General features: G+C 37.4%; 1 protein-coding gene across 1 annotated transcript in view; it reads left to right on the top strand.

Moving 5' to 3' along the window:
* Positions 1 to 12,055, top strand: part of LOC126190667 (F-box/WD repeat-containing protein 5) — an 82,953-nt gene extending 70,898 nt beyond the window's left edge. Inside the window, exons 8-9 of the mRNA XM_049931112.1 lie at positions 9,975 to 10,187; positions 11,097 to 12,055. Of these exons, the coding sequence (XP_049787069.1) occupies positions 9,975 to 10,187; positions 11,097 to 11,364 (481 nt within the window). The 3' untranslated portion in view covers positions 11,365 to 12,055. The remainder of the gene's footprint in view (positions 1 to 9,974; positions 10,188 to 11,096) is intronic.
* The last annotated feature ends 385 nt before the right edge of the window (positions 12,056 to 12,440 follow it).

Below are 12,440 nucleotides of genomic sequence, written 5' to 3'. Positions count from 1 at the left end.
ACCGCAGAACTGTCTTCTCAGAGATGTTGCTTCTGGTTCCCAAAAGGATTAAACAGTGATTTATGTTCAGTAAAAATGGCGGAACTAAAAGTTTCATACTGTATATGTGGACACTAAGATCTTCTTTTCAATTTTGGATGTATACACTGTTAGTCTGTATCGTGGTGCAAGAGTTTGAAGGGATGCTAATTTGACTGTACACTGTCTTTGTTGGTAAATGTTTTCAAATCAGGATGTATCTTGATTAACCACTGTTCTTAAATGAGATTAGAGGCACTGCAGCGATGAGTGTCTTAGATTGCCAAACTTCTGTCGCACTTAAGTTTCTTTTTCACTGGCCAGTGTATTGTGAAATAAGACACAGTTTCTTTAGCTGCAATGATTACACCAGTAATCAACTCATCTAGCACAGATAACCACTAGGCTTTAGTATGCTAGTCCCTCTTCTGTAATAACTCTTAACTTATCCAACAAGAGTATAGCTCCAGCTGCAGAGCACTACTACACCACCACCGCCACCAATGATCACAGTTGCGTTGTGTGGAGTTGACAGGAGGGCTTAAAACAGAGGCTCACGCATTTTTGTGATAATCTTGGATGTAGATTTCTCCATTTCTGATGTTGGGTGGAGAGTTGTGGGACTCCTCTTAATAGATCAGGCATGTACTACACACAGGAAATGGATACTGGGGTAACAAAGTACATGTGGTGCACACATGGATTTTTAATAGGTAAATCCCTCCAGAGGCCTAATAAGTTGCATTCTGATTTCATGGAGGTATCAATATTGGCCTCATTAATTACAGGTAGTAACAGTCCTCATGACATACTGGAGAGAGAGAGAGAGAGAGAGAGAGAGAGAGAGAGAGAGAGAGAGAGAGAATGTTTATATAGTAGCATTTAATTCCAAGAACATCTGTGTAAGGATCCCATTTATAAATGTTAATAATGCCCACATACGGACAGAAACAAAGCTGATACCAGGTGTTAGTAGCAATGAAATTCCAAGTACTTATTGGAATGTATTTTGCAAAGCTAGATAGATGATGGTGCTGTAAACAATGTGATAATATCTAGTGAAGCTAGAACAGAATCAAAATGCAAAATAAATTGGATAAATGAAAGTTTTAAAGGTAGTTTAAACTTGATAATTGGATGCTTTTGCAGACTCTGTGACTCAAACGAGCAATGGTGAAATATCTCAAGGAAAGCTTGGAGAATGGCATAAATTTTCTGGTTATGCTATAGTAGTACAGGGAGATTTCAACTTACCAGCTCTAGACCATGAGACTCAATTGATTAGCATGGGTAGTAAGGACAGAGAAGAGTGTGAAATTGTTGTAAATGCCTGATCTGAAAATGACCAGTTAGAGAACAGAGTTATGAAGGGTAACCTCTTAGATCTCCTGGTTACAAACACCCGTAGATTTGGGGTACATGAGTGGCCAGTGTGAAGCATTCATCCTCCATGGGCCTCCTTTCTTTAGTAGGTCTGTGGTGGGTATGGGGCCCCTTGCCAGTGCAGTACTTCTTCCTTTCCTGTGCTGCAGTCTTATTCTCTGAGAAAATCTTTTCTCAGATTTGATCTGTAGGACAGATTCCTTGTCAAGAACCTGATTTGCCAATAGAAAATTGATAATGGTTCTTCCCAACTTTTTTTTCCAAAACATTATTTTACAACATTCATTTCAGTTAAATTATGTTTGAATAGAATGGAAATATGCTAGTCTTGGTCACCAACATATTTTTTATTCACATCTCATCATTACATGTTTTGGGATATTTCCGTTGTCATAATAATCCGTCAAAAACTACATACAATCCTACGTCACCTCCTACTACAATCCAGCAGATTATCAGTGCTCAAACAGCCAGAATGTAGTAGAAGGTGACATTAAGACAGTGTATGGTTTTTTGCAGATCTGATGTTTGGGATATCTCTAAATGTGTAATGATGAGATGCCCAATACCCACCACTGCAGGGGTCATCAGGCACCCACACATTGGTAGACTCCCTGATTAATCCGGCATCGCCTTGTTGATGACCAAGCCTATGCATACCAAAAAATAGGTGCCTGACACTAGACTGGTTTCCTTTGACATCGTCAGTCTTTATACAAATGTCCCGGTTGATGAAACCATAGCCCTTGTAAAAAAGAATCTTCTCAAACATAAAAAACTAAGTGAAATTCAGATTGCGGAACTGATTGGTTTGCTTAAGGTTGTTTTAAAATACAATTATTTCACGTTTAATGGGAAAATGTATGTGCAACCAGATGGTCTAGCAATGGGTAGCCCCCTCGCCGGTATTTTAGCAGATGTTTTTATCAATGCCCTGGAAATAACGTTCTTCAATTCAAGTTCAGAATTATGCCACAAAATCTGCTATTATGCATGTTATGTTGACGACATTATCATTGCTTTTGATGGTACTGATCATGAGTTAGAGCTTCTCTTCAGTACTTTTAATGGTTTACATGAAAAGATTTCCTTCACAAAAGAACTTCAGAATGAAAAAGGTGAACTTAACTTCCTCGATTTAACAATTTCTATACAGGATAGTCCTTCAATTTCAATATCTTCCGTAAGGAAACGTATTCAGATAATGTCATCCCTGCTGACTCAACTCATCCAAAAGCTCATAAACTGGTGTTTTTTCATTCTGCCATTCACCGAATGGTAACTACTCCTTTATCACCTGCCGATCAACAAAAGGAATTGAATGTCATCAAAGCGATTGCGGCTAATAATGGGTACAATCAGAATACGATTGATTACTTGTTCAGTAAGAAAACTTCCCCAAACTGTTCGACTTTGAGCAACAACCTCCCCACTGATAGCAAAGAAGCTAAAAAATTTATTTCCATTCCTTTCTTGGGTAATATATCGTATAGGATTAAACGTCTTCTAAGGAAAAAATATAACTGTAACGTCTCCTTCTCTACAGATAACAGTTTAAAAAGAAATCTTGTACATTCAGTAGAGATTGCCAGCGATTGGTTTTCCAATTCAGGTATTTAGAAACTAACCTGTAATAACTGTCCTTCATATTATATTGGTCAAACAGGCAGAGCTGTGAAAACAAGATATAAAGAACACCTATTAGGTAAAAAAGGAGCGAATATACACAGCTCTACTATTGCTGAACACCTCTTGATAGCCGGCCATACGCCTAAACAGTTAGAAGACACTGTTATCCTACACAGACAAGTCAAAGGGCATAGACTAGATCTGTGGGAAGAGTTACAAATTTTTAAATATCTAGAGCTCAAAGACGGTAATATACTGAACGACCAGTTGAACCTTGCTTGTAGACAATTTTTCGAAGGCTTTAAACCTGTACTGTTTATGGTATAACATTAATGCTGGTAACCTCAGTGGTCTATTTTCTCAGGAGGCTATGATGCACTTTCAATGCTTTAAGCTCACTACCCTTTATGTAATGTGGTTTTCTCACGATGTATGGCTGCCACTACATTGGCCCTTATGTGATTTTGTCTGGCTCTAAAACGTTGGTTCCCTGCAAATGGACTAGGGTTCATAATTCTGTCTTAAGAGCCATTATTGTCAATTTTAAAGTTCTGACATATATACCGTTTGTGGGCTTCACTAATATAATAATGTAATTTTTATATTTTGGCTGTATATGCCACTGTGCGTAACTCTCTCGGCGTAAGCGCCACCTGCCTTTTTGATGTATAACTACATTAATTGTACCAAGGCTCCCATACTGTTATAACAGGAGTGTTAAACGCTTTCCTTCTTTTATTGTTACTTTATCTAAGGACATTATTAATACTGATAATTTACACGTTGCTTCTGTACGCCAATTGGCACATGGTTCGCGCCATGAGCGCCACCTGTCCTGGCCGCAGAGTAACTACGCTGGCCGATTACACTCAGCCGGTTGTGAGCTCTGCAACATCCATGTACTAATTTATATTTACGTGACAAACCCTATTTCTAGGGCTATATTTTAATTTTGACAAATGGATCTATACCGACATTTGTAAAAACGGCGATGGTACATTAGTCCATACTAATGTAAAATTGTAAGTACCAGTCGTCGTTCTCATATTCCTGTAATGCAAGAGCTCTCTAATTTGTGTTAAAATCTATTCTTGACTTAAGTTTCATACCTTTCTAATGTAAGCTATGATGTTTATTGTCCTTAGGCCACCTGCTGAAGAAGACAAATTTAAATTTGTTGAAACCTAGGTAAAGAATTCTTTATCCATTGCAACTGGTCGGCTGTTTATAATTTTATTACATGGAACCGTTGCTGTTGTGCAGCTATGTTTAAAATACTGAAACTGCAGAAACTTATTCCCCTCAGTTCCTGCTTTGTAGCTGGACTGATAGAGGGTCATTTCTATGCGCTAAGCCAGTGGTCTTTGTCAGTGACATCATAAATGTATTTGAAGAAATCTTTTCTGTCAATCTGTACTTTGGTTTGCCCAAAAGTTAGCAGTAAGTGGATTCCCTTCTGTACACTAGAAACAGTAGCAGTAAGAGTGCAAACAATCCTCGTGTTTGCCATTTGCAGCGTGTGCTTATCGCCAGACAGGGCACTTGTGTGCTTTCAGGTGGCCATCTTAATCTGACAGCTCTCCCCCCTGCCCCTCCCAACCCTCATCCCCCCCCCCCCCCACCCCCTACAATCCCTATCTTCTACTTGGAGATATCAATGCACACCACTTCTATGGGGAGTACTACGTATGTGGTAGGAGCTATCTCATTGATCTGCTTTTTTCTGATATTGATCTCTGTCTTCTCAATGATGGTTATCCTACCCACTTTTGTGCTGCCCATGGCACCTTTTTGGCTATCGATCTTACAGCCTTTTCCTCCAGTCGTGGCTTCGTAAAAGTGGTCACTATAAAATGATCTTTCTGACAGCAATCACTTTTCAGTGGTCATGACACTTCTTTGTCACTGGCCAATAGAGCAGTTGCCATCTTGGGCTTTCCCAAGGGCACAGTGGCAGTTGTACACCTCTGCTGTCACCTTCATCCCTCCTCTGTCATATTACATCAGTGAGGTTGTGAGAGATGTCTCCAATGCAAATACTTGTGCCAATGGAACTGCTATCCCCATTTCAGTGTCCCCCTTCACTGTTGGTCAGTAACATGGTGGACCAGAGACATTACAACAGCTGTTGAAGACCATCGAAGGGCTCTCCTACATCTCAAGTGATATCCCTCTCATAGCACCCTCATTGTTTTCAGTGGCTCTGTGCAAAGCCTCATTACCTAATTAAATGCAGTAATAAGGAATGCTGGAAGTGCTATGTCTCACCTTTTCATCCCAGGTGTAGGTCAATCTCCATAGTCTGTTGGATTGCCAAAGATTATCAACTATTCTGAATCTCTTTTATGGTAGTAGTATGTCTACAGATGTGTAGGTTCTTATTGTCATCTTGTGACTCACTACGTCTCTTACCTCCCGAGTGCATAGAAGACAAGTTGGAAACATCTCCCTATTTTTTTTATTCCCCCTAAATTTGAATTACGTAATGATCCTTCCACTAACTGGGTACATGATATGGTCCCAGACCCTGATTAGATTCATAATCAAATGAACCAACGTCTAATGAAACTTATGGACACTATCTATTCAGGATCTTTAACGATATTCGGCTAGATGGTGTTTTCCCTTTGGAATGGAGGGGTAGCATCATCCTAATCCTTAAATCCAGCCAAAAAAGCAATGTCTATCAACAGCTGCCATGGTTACAGCCACACTGTACAGTGATATTTGTATTTGTAATAACACAATAAAATGCTTTGCACATGTGATAATGGTGGCAGAGAGAGCATTTAGCTCATGACAAATTCTTACAAATTCTTACAGAAATATTACGAAAGCAGGGCTACAATCAATTGACAGTTGATGAAGCCACATTTAAGAGAATAGACATATTTAAATATTTGGGAAACATTTTTGTGAACGGAATAGAATGGAAGGTGAGATTAAGGAAGAACTGCAATGGCAGATTGAGCAATTTTGGCTTACAGATGTATTGTGCAGTAGATCAATTTCAAAAAGTTTTAAAATTGGACTGTACTAGAGTGTAATTGTCCTGGTAGCTGTGTATGGGCCTGGAATGCTTTCATTAAGGAAAATAGATGAACAAAAACTGTTAGTTTTTAAGAGAAACATATTAAGGAAAGTATTTGGCCCAAAGAGGGACACTCAGTCACAGCAATGGAAAATATTAAAAAACCAGGAACTGGCAGACCCATACTTGCTATCTGATATTGGCCAAATAATGAAGAAAAGAAAACTGATTTGGGCAGGAAACCTGATCAGGATGGAAGAGGAAAGACTACTTTGAGTAGCATTTTCAGGATCTGTGAAGGGCAGAAGAGGTTGAGGAAGGCCACAGACAAGATGGAAGATATCAGCAGGAATACAGAGGCAACAGGAACGAGAAAAGGAGAATGGACCATGAAAGCCAGGAATAGAAATGACAGTTGGAGGAATGTAGAGAACACACATGGTTTCATAGGCCAAAGAGACAATCAACAAGAAAAATAGCTCCTAATCAATAGTCATGGCTGAATGCCAGCTCCAAGGATTCACCTGAAGGGACCTCTTCATATGGCTTCCAATTTTCTCTTGTGAGAATTGTGGGTCATGCATTTTTGTCACCCTAACATGATTCACCCTGACCCAGAAATCCATTTAGGTGTTTAAGGTATCCTTTACTTGGACATTTCTGCACAGTCTGGAATGTTGGGACTCAACTTTGTTAAAAATCTGACATGGCTGCCCCATATTCATTGAATAAAGACTAGATGTATGGGAAAGCTGAACACCCTTTTCTTCCTTGTTCACACATATTGAGGTGCAGATCGTGACCCATATTTCCAAGGCCATTATCTCCTCTTCACTAGACAATGATTTATGAGTCAGTGGCACTTTTGGCTTTGAAATTGTTGAATTAAGACTGGTTACTGATGTCTCCTAAATTGCTCCCATAGACAGTTCCCTCACTGAAGCTGGGATCTTACCTCTTCAGTTCCAATTTTTTTTTCACTTGCACAAATAGCATATGACAATTTCATAATCCCCCCCCTTTTTTTTTTTTTTTTGTACAAAGGCTGTTGACCCCTCCCCCCTTCCTAGTGGTTTTCAGAGTTGGAGTGTGCCTCAAGAAGAATGAAAGCTAGAGTGGATGCAGTTTCCTGTCACGTGTGTTTGTGGTCCTCACATTGGTCTGCTGTAGGTGAATGGATGAACTGATATTAAAATTGCAATTAAAAGTCCAACAATGTCACCATGATCAGTCTCCAACAAATTCTTCATTACTCTCATGCAGATCTTCCAAAAAACTGAACCAGTTAAACCACTTCCTTAAACTGTCCCTCTTTGTGGTTCCACTTTACATGTAACATTCCGAAGTTATCTAAAAAAAAGTTACTGTGCCCACAGCCACCGAACATTTATGTCCGTGAATTCATCTCAGTGAAAACTGTCCCTTCTTTTTCTTCCGGCACCTTCAACTGTATGCCTCATTGTTTTTAATTACAAGGATAATTTTTAACCTACTGGGCCATAACACTCCCTTCTACATCAATATTGCATAGAATTTACATAAAACATGACAAAATATACATCACATTAAATTCTCCATTACAATCATTGCAGATAAATGAAAAGATACCATTTGAATATACAGGGGAGAAAATCTTCAACCCAATGGCAAGATGTAACACTACCTTTGGTATTTGATCTGACCATGTTAATAATCAGTTCTGATTTTTTTCAATGTTATAGCCAAGCATAAAGATAGAGAGCAGTAATCAAGTATACACAGCATGAACCCTATAAAATTTACTTTTACTAAGTTTAAGTGTGTAATGATTGGTTGTTTATACAAAATGTGAATAGTTGTTAATTGTAACTCATCTTACTTAATATTGTAACAACTTATTGTAACCAAAGAATGATATAAGGCTAACTCTGGAGTATCAATTAAAATAATCAATCGTTGAAAATATAAGTAATTGTATAGATAAGAAAACACTACTCACGAAGCAATGGGAGGAGAACACACATATAAAAGGTATTACAGTTTGCTAGCTTTTGAAGCCAGTGGCTCCTCCTCCTGGCAGAAGGGTTGAAGGGGAAGGAAGAGTGGTGAAAGAAAAGGACTGATGAGGTTCAGGAAAAGGGGTAGAGTTCAGAAAATTTGCTCAGAACTCGGAATTAGGGGAAACTTACCAGTTGGAATGAGAAGGACAGACAGACTGTTGAGGACTGCGCCAGACGAGATTTGAAAACCTGAGAGCTTAAAGGTGGAAAATAGGGTGTATGCAACACAGAGATTCTGCTGAAACATAATGCATGAGTTAATAAAAGCGAAAAGTTAAGTGCCTTACAGGTGGGAGGGCAACAGTGAAAAATAGACAGGAGAGAAAATTAAAGATGGAGAAAGCTAAAAGGGCATGAAGAAAGGAATAGCTACTCTGAAGAAACGCTGTGAGACCACAGAAATTAATGTAAAGTTAGGCCAGGTGGGTGGTGAGAACCAAGAACATGCTATAGTATATGTTCCCACCTGCAAAGTTATGAGAAATGGCCCCAATGTAACTGTCTGCTCAGTACATACCATCTGTGTAACACACATTGCCAGCTTCCTGTGTGGTACTTGCTTTCTCTATCAGTCTACTCAGTCTCTCAGATATTATTTATACAGTGGAAAGGTTTATCTATCTGATCTGAACAAGGTACCAGTGGCAACACCACATTATCAGTTGGGTTTTTCAAAGTAAATAGTTTCATAATACAAACCACTTTACATATGTATTTGAAATGATGACAACAATGTTATTACAGAAAAGAAGGAAAAAATGAAATAAATTGCTCCAAGTTGTAACATGTGTGTAGTGTTGTGTATTTGTGTTAAAATGTGAGCTGTATTGGACAGGGTATTGTTTTTTTGTGGACTATACCAAGGAACTGTATGAAAATCTATGTAAAAGTAGACAAGAATATTTATTTGCAGAAGTAGTTAATTAAGGTGTACAAAGATTAATTAATGGGGCGCAACTGAGGAAAAATGCATGCACATAAGAACATGATTTTGTTGCCAATTACTGTATGTTGATTTCAGTTGTCATCAAACAATCCCTAGTGGTGCAATGTAATGGTGTTACAGTAGAATATAAAAACTTTTTCTTAAAAATAAGCATTTTACTATTTTTCATTTGAATTTCTTTTTTTATTAAAGAATGTCCTCACAAATTAAAACATATTTAATATTATTTAATATTAAAATATAATTTCCAGAAAATGGAGCAAGATGTTCAGTATTAAAAATAACTTGAATGCTTTGTCTCCTCTAGAGTATTGTTATAGCGTGCCCAACTAAATTTGTGCGTAGGAAGGCAATAAAACATTTCAGAATTACTTGAGGTACTGTTTGCACATAGTATCTTTGATCCTGAAGTTTCCTTACACTTTCTCCAGAGAGTATACAAACCCAACTGTTGTATTTTTTTGTTGATGTTGTACTGGGCTACGAAAAGGCATAATTTGTTTTTCTCTAGAAAGTAACACAGCACTGTATTTACTGTGTATACTCATACACACTTTCCATGGTTTGTGTATAACAAACTCTTTTGGGTACTATAAGCATCAGGAAACAACAGAAACTTGGTGTCAGGTATGTATTCTATGTTCCACAAAAACCTACAAAATATAAGCATCACATAAGTAATGGAGTATGAAAAATATTGTTATATCAAGTGATGAATCAGTGCATTGTTAAAACACAGTGGCATTTAAATTTTTGTCTTAGGTTGGTGAACTTTGTCAGAAAATGAGTATTAATGTTGGTAAATAAAAATATTGTAAATCATAATGCAGACCACAAATGATTTCATAATGTCAGTCAAGACTACTTTTAAGCTCTCACTAGTTAGAAAGGAAAACTTTCTCAAATTATTTATCTATTCTGCTTGCAGGTATCTCTATGTAAACACCAGACCATGGCCCAGAGGATACGTTATTACAAATCCATTGGATCCACCACCCATAGCTCAAGAAATTGACATTCATGTTATAGATTTAGTTACCCTGAAAGAAGTGGGAACAATGTTACGATCTCACAAAGCATATACACCAAATAATGAATGTTTCTTCATCTTCCTTGATGTATCTGATGAATATGTAGCCAGGTAATACAAACGTTTTAGTTTTCCTTACACATAAATTAGAATGTTATATTAAAGAGCATGCTTTATACAACAAGGACAATTTTTTTGCTTTTGTTGTACTCAGAATCTGATCATGCTGATCATTTGATGAAATCATCATATTAATCTTGCAATAACTTGGAAACCAATTATGAAACAAAATTGTTGGCCAGCAGGCCCACTTACCTTCAGGAGACAATATGTGCAGTACTGTCGATAGACAAATGCAAAAGTAAATGGGACACACTACCTAGCTTTCAGAACTAGTATTTCCTTCATCAAGGAGGAGAGAGAGGTAGCTTGGGAAATGTTAAAAAGGAATGGCTGTTCACTCAGAACCCAGGATGAAAAGACCCACCTGTAGGAGGATGAAGGTAAACAAAGGTGAAGAAGGAGGTATCAGAATCAGTCAGTCTGAGATGGCTCTAACTTGACCTTGATGTGGTCTGCATTTAATGATGGACATGCTTGCAGTATAAATGTCCCAGAAAATGAGAATCCTCTTTCTATACTTCTCACTTTAATTAACTTTACAAAGACATTACTATTGGCACACTAAAAAAAGTAGCAAACAGGAATTAGGAAAAACTGCTAAGCAGATGAGTGATATTTCCCATAAAGTGCTCTCTCTCTCTCTCTCTCTCTCTCTCTCTCTCTCTCTCTCTTTTCCCTCCCCCTAATCCCTCCTGCCCACCCCCTTCCACTGGTAACTTTTCCTTGTTCCTGCCTGCCATTACCACCACCATTCTTTGTTTGATGAATAGTGACCCATCCCCATAGTATAAATTTATTTTCTGTCCTGGAATCACCATGTTTAACTCTTATTTCAATTTATTTCTTTTTTTTAAATCCTTATACAAAGAAAAATAAGATTTTTATTCTAAATTTCAGTGGTGCAGAAGATAGACATGGCTATTTATGGGATCGTCATTATGGTATATGTCTAGCTAAATTTCCACATTCAGATGTTGTGAGCTGTGTTGCATTCAACCCAGCAGATCCTGAAATGTTAGTAACAGCCTCTGATGATTACACAGTGAAAGTCTGGAGATCAAGAAATAAAGTGAAGAGCTTGAGTCTTGACAGAAGTTCCCTGCAACAAGGAATCGAAACATGTGATAGAAAAAGAACCAATCTTAAAACCAGAAAACTGTTATGACTGTGGTCTATTTAATACATGTCAAATATTTATGTACATGATAACTGTAATATTTTATTACTTCATAGATCTGTCTTGTTTATATAGATATCCAGATGCTGGAAAATACTTAAAATGCACTATGTGCAGATCACATAATTATGCTTCATGTTTATCATTCACTATTAGTGATAACTTAGATTTTCATTATACATGTAAAGAAGAAAAAGTAAATACCACAATGCGAACTTATAAGACACAAAAGTATTCTTTTGTCCAAGACATTTTATTGAAAAGGTGGAAAAGTTAGGAAGTATGACAGAATTTTGATGTGTGCTTTATTACATACTTTTAAAAAAAGGCATCCTCTGTTCACAAAGTTTAGTATCTAAGAATTGTACTAATGAACCATCACTCTTCATTCACATTAGATTTAAATTTTGTTAAATTTGATGTGATGATTTATGAGCAACTTGACTCAACTTGTTATCACACTTTTATTATATTTTCATATCTCCTCATGTACAAACTGATATTTCACTGCATGTAACATTACTTGCTGCTTTTTTATGAACCTGCGATGATTTTCTTGAATTTTATGCTGAAGTCTGAAGAATATACGGAACTGTTGCCTAAAAAAAAAAGGCAATGATAATTCAGAAATGTCTGAAATTACAAATGTCACTATGTAATGATAAATAAAAATGCAATATTTACTGCAAAAGTGATTGATTGCCTATTGACATGTTTTTCTGTCCCTGTAAATAAGTCAATTTTCTTGAACACTTTTACAGGAAAAAAAGCATGCGCACATGCGCGCTTGCACACACGCGCACACACACACACAGGGAAAGTTGAAGGTTCAAGGTAACACCCACAAAATAGAAGAACTAAAGCAAACATTGAAAATATTACTCCTGCCATCCCCTAGACAAAGCTGCTAAGCAAGTCTCACATTTTTATAAATGATGCACAGTGCAGCACGAACACACGAACATCAACAGATTCAGCCAGAGATGATAGAAGAACAGTAATAAATAAAGGTGAGTTACGAGGAAGAGAAATAAGTGAAATGAATCATCCAATCAAAATCTAGG

This window comes from Schistocerca cancellata, chromosome 6, assembly GCF_023864275.1.
Source record: "Schistocerca cancellata isolate TAMUIC-IGC-003103 chromosome 6, iqSchCanc2.1, whole genome shotgun sequence".
Classification (NCBI taxonomy): Eukaryota; Metazoa; Arthropoda; class Insecta; order Orthoptera; family Acrididae; genus Schistocerca; species Schistocerca cancellata.
The sequence above is the reverse complement of the archived record's forward strand: the minus strand, read 5'-3'. Positions and strand labels throughout refer to the sequence as shown.